The following is a 12426-nucleotide window of genomic DNA, read 5'->3' on the forward strand; positions in this document are numbered from 1 at the left end:
TAGCATTGATTGAGCTAAGGAAGATGGGAACGGGGGAAGGAGAGGTTTAAGGGCTGAGGGAAATCTAAAGTTCCATTTTGGACATATTAAGCTTGAGGTGTGTTTAGATATCCAGGTGGAACTGTCAAGTAGGTCATTGGTGAGTGGATTCATGAGTCTGGAGCTCAAAGGAGAGGTTATGGCTAGAGACAGAAAGTTTGCAGTCATCCATATGCAAGGAGATCACCTAGAGAAACTGTGGTGGATAGAAAAGAAGACCCAGGACCAAGCCTGAGTGCCACCCTACCATGTAGAAGTCAAGTAGAGAGGAGCCAGCCAAGGGAACTGAAGAAAGGAAATGGAGGCCCATCAAGAAGGGACATGCCCAAGGTCACAGAGTGAGTGGGTGGGCACACAGCCTGAGCTAGGACCCACTGCCCCACACCTCCCTGGTGAGTGGCTACCCTCACCTTGCAGATACCAATGAATGCATCCAGTTCCCATTTGTGTGCCCTCGAGACAAGCCAGTGTGTGTCAACACCTACGGAAGCTACAGATGCCGAACCAACAAGAGATGCAGTCGGGGCTTTGAGCCTAATGAAGATGGCACAGCCTGTGTGGGTGAGTGGGCCCCCAGCCACAGTCTAGTAGTAAATCAAAGTTGTCTTTCACTGGGAAGCTCTGGGTGGGCCGCAGATCAAGGTCCTCAGCCCTGCCTTCTCCTGAATATAGACAGTCTCCTTAGTCTACCATTGAGTCTCCAGGGAAAATCATGGCAGGAGCTTGGAGAGGCCCCATTACTACTAACCCCCACCTACAGGGCCCCAGGGGTGCTGTCCTGGCCTTAGGCTATCATTCTTCTCACATCTCCTAAAACAAGCATTCCTACCTAGAGGTCAGCCCATATTTTCATAGCTGGGATATAAACTAACTCCTATGAGTCATCTTTTTCTAAATTTCTGAACCCATGTTTGTCTTCTTCCTCCCAAACTCTTTCCTTCACCCCAATCCTATCCCTCTCTCCTTTCTCTCTTCCCCATTCTCTACTTCCCTTCCCTGTCCTTTTTGCAGCTCAAGTGGCCTTTTTAGGTGGGTATTCTTCTTCGGCTGCCTTTAGAATCTCTGAGCCTCTATCTCAGGCCTCATATCTTTCTCTAGGCCTTGGACTTTGCCTTCAGTTATATGCACTTTAAACTCCATCAATAAAGGAAAAAAAAAACAATACAAAACTAACAACCTTTGTGGAAAACTAAATCTCTCTCCTGCTGCCTGTCTCTTTCCATACCCAATAGATTCTGCCATGTGCTCCCTCTAAGTGGACAGCAGGGTGGCCATCTTTGAAAAGGGAAGTTTGGGAGATACTGTTGCAACCGTAGTTGTTTGTGAAGTCTTTCTTTGCATGTTTTCTGAGAAAACAGAAAAAGAAAGTCTCCCCTGTACCCCATCCAGCCTCCCTCACTCCTTCAGAAGAATCAAGATAGTCCTGTCTTTCCTGTGTTCTCGTGAACTTCTTATTTTGCCCCTAACAAAGATGGCTCCCACGTGGTTGCTTGCTCAGTTGATTCGGTAATGTATCATGTACCTGCTGGTCCAGCTTCTGCTGTTTCTGCTTTGTGCACCCTGACTTCCTGTGGCAGAAAAGCCTTATTAGAGTCCATAGTGATTAGGGGAGGGAAAAAGGGTGAGCCTTTGGGACTCTGGATAAAAATGTTAAAATTTGAACTTCTTAAGTATTCTAGCCTCTTTTCTGGGGAAACTATGCCAATAAAGTCTCTGCTACATATCACCACCTAGCTAGTGGGGGCAAAATGTGTCTGGGCCAGATGCTGGTTGTAGCAGCAGCCCTTCCACCAGAAGGTGCTTAGAAAACAGGTCATAATACAGGGAAAGCACCACCCCAGGCATGAGCAGTGGTTTGGGTATATACAAAAATGTTCATTTTGGGGGGCGGGGGAACAGGGTTTGGATCAAACTGAGAGATAAGAGATGAGCAATTGGCAGACAGTAAGGGAACACTCTTCGCCATTTACCTGGGGGAGGTCACTCCTCCACTCTGGGTCTCCATTTCCCTAATCTAAATGACAATAGAATTGGGCTGGTATATCCTCAAAGGCCCTTTCCTTTTTAAGATTCTTCCATATGTGCCTGGATGTGGGTCTGGCTAGTCTCAGGTTATCCTCATTTCTAGAAAGAACCTCGCAATTCAATCTTTGCAATGTGCTTAGAAATCTGGAAGCTCCTATAGCCAGAGCAGCCTTTAGGGATGATGTAACACTACAGAATATGTTCACAGCCAGCCGCGGGTAGTGAAGGCGCATTATAAATCACAGATCTGTTCTTCATGGGGGAAAAAAAAGTTGCTCCAAGATATAATAAAATCACACTTAAGAATGCAGCAAGCCTTTTAAAAACATATTTAACAAAAAAACTACCTTTTTCTGATATCATAATAATACTCCCAATAAATCACAAAATATGAGTTCCTTGTAGCTAGTGCTGTTTTTACACTCAGAACAGGAGCTTAAATGAAAAGTTTTAAAATGAAAACAGCTACAATTTCCTTGAGAAGCATAGACCAACTTAAAAATCGCTCTACTTCTGGAAAACTCATTCCTGTGTAATGACATAAAATTAAAGATCTGAAAGGGCCTCAGAGATGAGGCTCAGAGAGATGAAGTGATCAAGGTCACTCTGCCCAAGGTCACAGAGCCAACAGGTCCCAAGCCAGGGCTGGAGCCCTTTCCCACCATGGTGTCTTATCAGAAGAGTAAGGGGCAGCTGTCACTGCTGAGACTATCCCCAGTCATTCGGGAAGCTGTTGCCTTTTTAGAACTAAACAAGTGGATCTCAGATAGTGAGATAAGCAAAACCCAAAACCCACAGAGGGATGACTCCAAATGCAGTTGTAAATGACAAGATAACTGGGCCCATGGACTGGCCTCACAAGAAGGAAGGGACAAGACAATGGGGGAGATGGTCTGCCAAGGACACCAGAAGCTTCAGGATGACAGCTTCAGAGAAGGCGTTGAACTCCTGTGTGACGGGGTCTATCTGGGTCATTTCACTCTGTTCAGTGGGTGGAGTCAGAGAGGAGTTACAAAGAGGAATTCAAGGCTCCCAACTGTTAGGAGCACAACTACAGTGACCACGCTCCGGGGCAAAAAGGCTTTTCATTCCATTTCATTCATTCGTTCGTTCATTTAGCAGATATAGATTGGACACTTGCCAAGGGCCCAGGACTGACCTGGGCTCTAGACATATAACGGTGAGCAAAGGTAACCTGATTTCTGCCCCCACACTACCAAGTGCAGGGACCAGAGGGGGATAACAAAGGGCTTTCTGAAAAGTTTAGCTAAATTCTTGGTTCCATCCATCCATTCATCCATCCATATATTTACTTAGCAAGCATTTCCTGAGAACCTCCTGTGTGGCCAGTGCTTGGTCCCTCCATAAGGAATGTGACAAGTTCCCTCCGTTGAGGAAGTCAAGCCTCCTGTCCCCAAGATGCTTGTGTTAGGAAAAATATGAGACGAAAAGATACAGAAAATAGTTCAACATTTGGGCCCCCAAAACGGGAACTGCGCAGTGGACGGGGGTCCAGGATTTCTGAGCCAGGTGGCTCAAGTCCAGGGTATTCGCTTACCTGTATTTTCTAGCCACAGACATGTGAGTGCAAAGCAGGCTAGCCAGGCCCAGCATACCCATCCCCCTCTTATTCTAATTCATCTTCCTCTGAGACCTGCGGTGGCAGCAGCGAATGAACCCTTGCTGCCCCCTTCTGAGCACAGACAGGTCTGTCTTTTCTCTATCTCATAGCCCCACTCGGGTTCCTGACACCCTTGTTGGCTTATGCTGGATGTGAAGATGTAACAAAAACAACAAAGACCCTCAGGGGCAGGCGAGTAATGAAATGGGCCCAGCAGGGATGATACAGATGGAGAAGTGGAAACCCACTCCTGCCGAGCAGAAGGTGGGCCGGATTGCCAGACTCCATTTGTCAAGAAAGGCCAAATAATAATAATACCATTTTCATCTGTCCAAGAATTCAGCCTCTGCTCAGGAATGTACCCCTGAAGAAGACAGGAGTAGTCTGCAGCGAGTGAGTGGCAGGTCTGGGTCAGATCTAAACTCTGCAAGAATCAACAAGCTTAAGCCTCACCATGGTCCCAAAAGGAAAGTGCTATAATTACCCAGTTTCACAGATAAGCTAAGTGGTTTGTCGGGGTCACGCGGCTGGAATACACAAAGGCGGGACTGGGTCTCAGGCAGTCTGGCTTCTCTGCCTGTGCTCTTAACTACCACTCCAGCCCCCTTCCTCCAGGTGGGTAACTGCTTTACAGAAATGCCACAATCTCTCAAGCTGCAAGGTCACTGGCTGGGGTGGGAAGGGAGGAAATGGAGTCCCCAGAGGGTCAGGTACCTGAGGCAGTCCTCCCTCAGTCTCGTCCAAAAGAGATGGCCGTGAGGACCCTCGCAGAGGGGAGTTTGGCTGGCCTTCTCTGGTGCAAAATGGTGAAATCATCCGCCAGGCCTCTTCCAGGATTTGTCTACACAGTGGCCAGCCCTGCTCTGGGAAGGTGCCATTCTGAGGGCCAGGAGTCTGATTATGAGTCACTCTGGCTGCTATGGCCCCCTCCCAGGGTCTGGGAATCACACCCGGACTGGTGTCGTGGACCTCAGCCCACTTCACTTTCTTAGGGAGCCAGCTGAGCTTTTCCAGCAGATTCCAAACGGATGCCCCCCACCCAGACTCCCAGCCCAGGAAGCAAGCTGAGTTCCTGCTCTCTCCTCCCCCCGCCCCACATGATCACCCATCCTCAAAGTCTAGCTCCTTCCGTGTGTGGCCAGAACCCCAGCCAGGGGCCAGGAACCTGCCAAGGGCTGATGTTGCGTCTCCTTGGCAACAGGCACATCCTGGAAGGACAAAGAAGGAGGGCAAGAGAGCTTGGGCTGGTTCACACCACAGATAATGCCAACCCCGCCTTCAGCAGCTCCGTCCTCTTAAGGAGCTGCTGTTGAACAGTGAAGTGGTCAAAGGGTTAGGCCATCAGAGGGAAAACGAGAAGCAGGAAGAGAAAAAAATATCCTCAGGGAAAGGAGCTAACATTTACGGAATGCCCACCATATGCCAAGAACTTTACATATGTGTCTCCATTAATCCTCCACCCATCCTGCAAGACAAATGTTATTCATCTATTTTATTACCAAAGAAACTGAGGCTCAGGAAGAATAAGTTACCCAAGGTCACAGCTAGCTAGAGTGACAAATACTATAATTCAAATCCCAAACTGTCTAGCTCTACCGCCTGGCTCTTAAGCCTCCTACTGCACAATCTCCTGATAATTGACACCTGGGGAAGTTACTTAACCAGATGTTCACGCAACATGCATTGATTGGGCACTTACTATGTGCTGGGTGTTGTTCTAGTGGCTTGGGATGTACACCTGTGAGCAATGCTAACAAAGATTCCTGCACTGGTAGCGTATACCAGGGACTAAGTAATAAACATAAGGAGTAAATTGGATGGCATGTTAGAAGACTCTAAGGGCTGTGGGCAGCAGGGGAGAGAAACAGCAACAAGGTGATTTGGGAGTGGCATGATGGGGGGCACACTGTCATTTTAAATAGGGTGGGCCAGGGAGGGCCTACCTGGGAAAGTGGCCTTTGGGTAAAGACTTACTGAAGGTGAGGGGTCCTTGAACCTCAGTTGCTCATCTGTAAAGAAGGGACAAAGCCTCACAGAGTTATTTATTACATTTGACTGTTAACCTTAACTTGGATACCTCATAGTTACTATATGAACTTGACATAATTAAGTAGCAAAGTTCCGGATTGAGCTCCATCACCTATGCAGTGCCATAGCCCCTGTGCTTTACAGCATATGCTGCTGGGTACCCCGGGGTAGTGAAAAGATGTGAAGGAGCCTGGCCACTCCCAGGATGTTGACAGGTTAGCAGGAACAAGAACGCAGGACTGCAAACCGTCATAAAGGGGCAGAGCCAACCTTCCTGGGCCTAGGCTGTGCCATGTTCAGCTTAGTGGTCATGTATGTCATCTCCAGAGAATAGTCATAAAATAAGGTCAATGGAGCAGGTGGGCATGGAATTGACCAACCATACAGAGCAAAGGTCACCAGAAACTAATGAACTGGCTTGGGATTCAGCCCTCACCCTAGAACTTAAGCATTAAGTATAGAGGCACCTGGGAAGTCATCTAATAGAGCCCCATCCTTTCATGTGGGAAAATTGAGATGCAAAAAGGCCCTGTGACTTTCCCTAAGACCACAGACTCTGCCTCCTTCTCCAGGCGTCCTCCTGGCTCACGCTGCCTTCTGCTCTCCCAAGAGCTCAGCCACAGGCCATTCACAGTCGCCTTCTCCAAAAAGCCCCAAGTATTTCAGAAGCTCAAGTGCATACACAATTTCAGGAATAAGAGGCACAGTGCTGGTTCTTCCTGTCTTGTTGACATGGAAACTGAGCCCAGATCCCTGTCTACCAAGTGACCAGAAGGGCCATGCTTGGGCCCTGGCACAGCTGGGACCAAAGCTCTGAATGACAGACAGCTGACAAGGAGAGTCAGGGGCAGTAGATGGGGATGAGGGTGGGACTGAAGGAGACTGTGTCACCCCTTCCCAATGAATCCCACCTGGAACCCCATATCCCCAGCCAGGCTGCCAGGAGGAAAGCAGACGGGGGCCAGAGCAATTCCCATAAAGGTAGCTCCTCTGCACAGCCAGGCCTGGAGCGGCCATGTAGGATTCCACCCTCAGAATCATGTAATGCAACCTCCCAATCAAAGGGCTAATTTCCTCCCTCTGAGGAGCTCCTCCAAGTGAGAAACACACACCTTAGCTCCCCAGTTCCTCATGGGACGGTGGAAGAGGGACACATTTAGGCCAAATGGGGGAAGATAAATCAAATGTACACCCTCTCTGCAGCTGCAGGCTCAGGCTCAAGATTTACAGCCCTGGAAGGCAGATGCACAGAGGAGCTATAAGAGGCCTTGGGGCTGTGTCCAGAGCACCCTCATTGCCTCAGCCCACTGCAGAGTCTCACGTGCTGAGAAGCCGCACTGTCTTTAGAGACCGGGTGCAAAACTCTCCCGGCTCTCCCTCCTCCCCTCCTTCCATCTTAAAATTTTCTCTTCACCCTGAGACTTGGGGATCAAAGACTCCAGTTTTTGAATCCCAGACACTCCACCTTGCACCCCAAAGTTGCAGGAAGCTAGTTATTTCCTCTTTAAGCCTCAGTTTCTTCATCTGCAAGATGGAAGCAGTAATACCAATGTGGAGGAATGATGGCAAAGCTCCCTCCACATAAAACATGTAAGGCACTCAGGACTGATGGACGGAGCGAAAAACATAAAACATGTAAGAAGCCTGGACTGATGAAATGCATGGATTATTATCAAATCTGTTCCCGGCCCTTCAACCTCCTGGTTTCACTTCTAGCCGCACCTGATTTTACAACAATCTATAAGTCATTAACTGGGGTGATATTAGACCTATAAGAATCCTTCCCAACAAGACACATCCATCACTCAGAGTTACAAATGCAGAGTTCATTTGAGGACCGGGTGAGCACAGCATCTTCCCTTTGAAGAGTCCAGCCCTGCATTTAGATCTGCACAGGGGAGCACAGGGCCGATCGGAACCCATCCATTCACCTGCCTCTCCAGGGTCCTCAAGCATCCATCTCAAGCCAGGCAGCCCTCTCACTCATCTCTGATCCGTCAGTCATCTCCCTGCACCCACTTATCCATCCATCCATCCATCCATCCATCCATCCATCCATCCATCCGTCCGTCCATCTGTCAGTCCACTCGCCCATTCAAGGTACTTCACCCTCTAGGGCCCCCAGTCCAGACTTCCTGGAAAAGTAACCCTCAAAAAAGATTTTACCCTCCTCAAACCATGGTGTGCAGGATGTACGGGCAGAGGCTGAGGGGGGTAGGGATTGTGCACCTCCTTCCCCTCCCCGGAGGTCATGAGCAGAGCCACAAGAACGCAGCCAGAGCAGTGTTCCCGAGAGCTGCTTCCCAGTGCAGGGGATGGTCTGGGGTCACTACCTGCACCCTTTGTTTGACTTACGCCAGGACTACTTGCAGTTCAATTGCATCACTCAGTGACTGCTGCATGTCTGCATTAGCCTGCGCTGTTGCTGAGGCAGGTTGCCTCCGGGGCCTGCGGATTACACCACTGCATATTCTCCCTCTTCCAGGCAGCCTGGGATGGCTGCATCCCCTATTCACCTGCCAAGGTGAGGCAGGCCCCGTGACAGGCACGTAGGGCAGGGGAAGGAGGATGTAGAAATGAGTAGGAGAAGATCCCCACCCTCAGTTGCCCTCAATTAATTACCAATTAATTGGGGACAGCAAGGAGAAGGACCCTCACCATATTGGAAGCCTTGTAAGCTACGCACAACATTTCCTCCTGCCTGGGGCCTCGCTCAGCACTGCTCTCAGGTGGTAGCCGGTCTCCAATCACTTTTCCATTACAGAAATCGATAACTTGAATTACTCCAAAATAACGAGCACATCCATACCCCTGCAAAACTAATTTTTCTGTGTCTGCGTTTGCCCACGTGTTTCACTGTGGGTCTGGAATCTGTCTTTGAGTCAATCCAGGTAGAACGGCGCCTTGTATCTGACTGTGACATGGAGTGGCAGAGCGGAGCTGGATTTGGAGTCAGGGACTTAGGTTCAAGTCTTTGCTCTGACACTTGCCAGCTGTGGGCCCTTGTCAAGCTACCTAACAACCTGGAACATGTTTCCTCCTCTATAAAATCAGATTTCAAGTATAACCACCCACCAGAGTGCTAGAGAAACCAAATGGAATAATAATGTACATGAGTGTTCCTGGCTTATATTAGGAAATCAGTGAACGCTTAGATAAATTATCTGTTTATTCTATGCAAGAATCAGAAACCTGCTATAAAATCGGTATCATTAGGCCATTGTATAATGAGGTCCTGGTGTCACTTCTGCAATAACAATAATATCTTACATTGAGCAGCAGATTATCATTTACAAAGATGCATGTTCATAATGCTCTTGTTTTACAAATGACAAAGCTGAGATTCAGGGAAGTAAAGGAATCTGTGGGGGTCCCCCAGCTGGTGCAGCCCTCTGATTCCCTTCACACATTTCCTTCTCCTCCATCCTCTCTGATCCAAAACCAAAAGCCCCAGCGCAGCCCTGGATGTTATGCACTAAGTTCTGCATCCTGCGGATACCAAATGACAGGCCTTCTGAATGGCCTCTTGGAATTAGAGCTGTGAGCTTGGCACAGTCTGCCCTTGGTACTGCCAGGAGAATAAATCCTCCTAGAAGTCACCTGAGAAGGGTCATGTGGAAACCCCTGAAGGCTGGGCCTTGAAAGCAAGGAAAGCAACTGACATTACCAAGCACCTATGTGATGCCAGGCACGTTTGCAGCCAGTTTCTCACTGACTTTGCAAAACCAGTTGTTCTTAACCTTTTAGGAGCTGGTCATATACCCTCTGGGGAATCTGCTGAGAGCTATGGATTCTTTCCCCAAGTTAAAGTGCAGATTATGCACACAAATGCAGGGTGGTGGGGGGCGTCAAGGTTAGGAACTCCTGGTATAAACTCAGATGTTTTTAAGATTCTTAGGCACCATGGACCTTCTCTTTTGGATCCCACTCTCCCAACCCTCACCATATCAAACACTCTTGTATACATCCACAACCCAGAGTAAATATCAAATACACAGAGATGTGCATACACATATATGTATGTACACACATCAAGTTGAATCACAGCTGTCTCATTTGACATAATGCATTATATTTGTAGATCTTTAATAAAATGGTAATTTCAATTTTGTGCTTTCTTTTCCTATTTTGAAGCCAATACACTTCTTGTAAATTTTATTGAAATTTATCACACGTACAGAAAAATACATAGATCTTAAGTGTATAGCACAATGGATTTTTGTTGGTTTATGAGTATTCTGGCCAAGAAGCAGAACATCAGGAGTCCCCAGGTCCCTTCCATTCACCACTTTTGCCAGAGGAGCCACGAACAGATAAGTTTGATGCAGTTTGCTTTATGTGGGATCAAACAGTTTGTGCTCATCCTATATCTGGTTGCTTTTGAGGAACTGGTAAATTTTTTATTCAAGTTTCAGACATTTTCGGAGACCCTTGGAAGGCCTATAGGTTCTTGATGCTGATGAAATGAGGGGTTCTTGACCTTGCCTTCACATTAGAATCCCTGGGGAGGTTTTAAAATCCTGATGACCGGCTCTGTGTGCCCAAAACAATTAAAACAGAGTCTCAAGAGGTAGGACCAAGCTTCGGCTGTTGGTCATGCTTCAGGTGATACCCATTTCATTCAAGGTTGAAAATGCAGGTCTAGACAATCCTGTAAAGTGTCAGTACCCTGCCTTACAATCAAGGAAACGGATTCTAGGAGTCTCCACCGTCTGCCACGAAGCCACAGCACACACTCTGGAGTGACTTGGAGTGGTATTTGTTTTGTCTAATCCTTAGACAAATAGCAAGGCCAAACCCCAGTGAGGGTGCCTCCTGCCCAGACCCTTCTCACTTGGAGTCCTTTCAAAGATATGGACAGGGAGAGGAGTACCCAGACCAGTGGGTGCCCAGAAGTCAGCACAGCACTGGCCCCATGTTGGAAGAGTGGCCACTGGTGGACTCCACCCTCACCCTGCACCTCCAGAAACTACAGAAAACTTCTTACAGGTGGCAGCAGCTGCTGGTTTGGGGGCTGTTAGGGAAGTTTCACAGGAGCCAAGTGGGTCTGCGGGCCACTGCTTTTGACTCCCAGGTGCAGCACATGATTCCGCCACTGGGCGGCACTGGAGCTTCTGCAAGCCCTCCCTGTCTTCACACACACCTGCCTTTGGCCAAGGGAGGAAGCTGACCCAGTGAAGAGAGAAAGGTGCAGTAAAAACTGCTTGGGGCACGCCAGGTGGGATGTGCTCTTGGGAAGGGACAGCAGGGGACAGGGAAGGGGAGCACAATTTGGCTGAGGCAAGATCACAGTTCTTCTGCTTCATTGATCCTTTTAGGGCCTGTCCCTGGCCAGCAAGAGGGATGCAAGAAACACAAGGCTACAATCAGACCCAAGTCTCTGTCCCCATAACTGAGCCAGCCAAGAGAAGCCACATCCCCACAGGTCTGCAGAATCGGGTCTTTCCATTGACCTTTACCAGGATGTCCCTGTTGGTCCCAGAAATCATGAGCACACCCCACCCACACTCCTGCAATGCCCTGTGCAAGGAGGGACTAGCCCCAACTTGGAGCCCAAAGCTCAGGTCCTTTCCTGGGAATCTACCAGATCCCAACCTGATGATGCCTGCAGAGGCCTTTGAAGCTAGATGTATTGATCCACTTCCCCACAGTTTGAAATCAGACTGTCTAGGTTCAAAGTCAAGCTCTGCCACTTCCTAGTTATGTGGCTCTGGGCAATTTAACTTCTATGACCTCAGTCTCCTCATCTGGGAATAATAATAACCCACACCATAGAGGGTTGTTGTGATGATTCAATGATGAACTATATAGAGTCCTAGCCTCGTACCTTGGCCCAGATGAGGCTGTCAAATAAATGTTAGATACTTTTGTTTGTTATCATTATCATTATTGCCGATATTTGAAAGCGGGAAGGTCAAAGAACTCTCTGCCAGATTAGCACTCAGAGTGGGTTTTCTACTTTGGAATCCTCACCCATCTACAGCACTTCCTCCCTAAAACAGCTTGGCTGGGGTTCAAGTCTGACCTTGGTAGAGAATAAACATCCTACCCCAAAAAGCACTACAGAATGAACCTCCACACTGGTTAGAGGACAGCCCCCACAGCCCAGGCTTGAGCACAGGCAAAAGTCCAGCCGGCCCAAGCCTCAGGTGAACACCAAACTATTCCTTATGGGCAGTGAGTAGAAGCCTGAAAATCACTTGGAGTTCACAGCACCATCTGGAGGGGACCCCCGAGGCCCACCCCAGAGACCAGAGCTGCCCTCCCCATCGTCTGATGAGGCCCTCTCTGGCCTACAGACCTGTGTGACCCCAGCCTCCTGAAGCTTCAAGCAGCTTCCTACCTGGTTGCTACCCACTGGGTCAGGAAACTTCCATTCTAAGATCATCAACCAGCTTTGTGACGAGGCAAGTCTTTCAGCCTCTCATTACACTTCTAGGAGAAGACGCAGGTAACCTTAAAATCCTCTCCAGTTCCTAGCATATGGTTTTAACAAAGTACCTGGCCACACAGTAGGTACTCAATTAGTGTTTTGTTTTATAAACTCCAAGACACAGCTGCTGGGCTCCAACACCTACCTACTTTCCATTCTTTAGTACTGAGTAACTCATGGGATCCAACTCCTAACAGGGCCCAACCCAGGGTAAGAACTCAAAAATTGGTCAGTATCTTATTCGCTAATTACTTTTGGCCTGGCTTTCCGTTTGAACCTG

At 48.4% G+C, this 12426-nt stretch overlaps 1 protein-coding gene across 7 annotated transcripts in view; it reads left to right on the top strand.

Annotated features, from left to right (window-relative positions):
* Crtac1 (cartilage acidic protein 1) overlaps positions 1-12426 on the top strand; it is a 155349-nt gene that overhangs the window by 133320 nt on the left and 9603 nt on the right. For 3 of the 7 annotated variants that reach the window (XM_021733199.3, XM_021733198.3, XM_021733196.3), the window contains 2 exons: positions 457-600; positions 1051-1215. In XM_021733199.3, the coding sequence (XP_021588874.1) occupies positions 457-600; positions 1051-1068 (162 nt within the window). In that variant the 3' untranslated portion in view covers positions 1069-1215. Of the gene's footprint in view, positions 1-456; positions 601-1050; positions 1216-1428; positions 1702-12426 lie in introns of those variants that run through there. The other 4 variants (XM_021733197.3, XM_013362863.4, XM_078030302.1 and 1 more) reach the window with 2 other exon arrangements.

Source organism: Ictidomys tridecemlineatus, chromosome 1 (genome assembly GCF_052094955.1).
Source record: "Ictidomys tridecemlineatus isolate mIctTri1 chromosome 1, mIctTri1.hap1, whole genome shotgun sequence".
Classification (NCBI taxonomy): Eukaryota; Metazoa; Chordata; class Mammalia; order Rodentia; family Sciuridae; genus Ictidomys; species Ictidomys tridecemlineatus.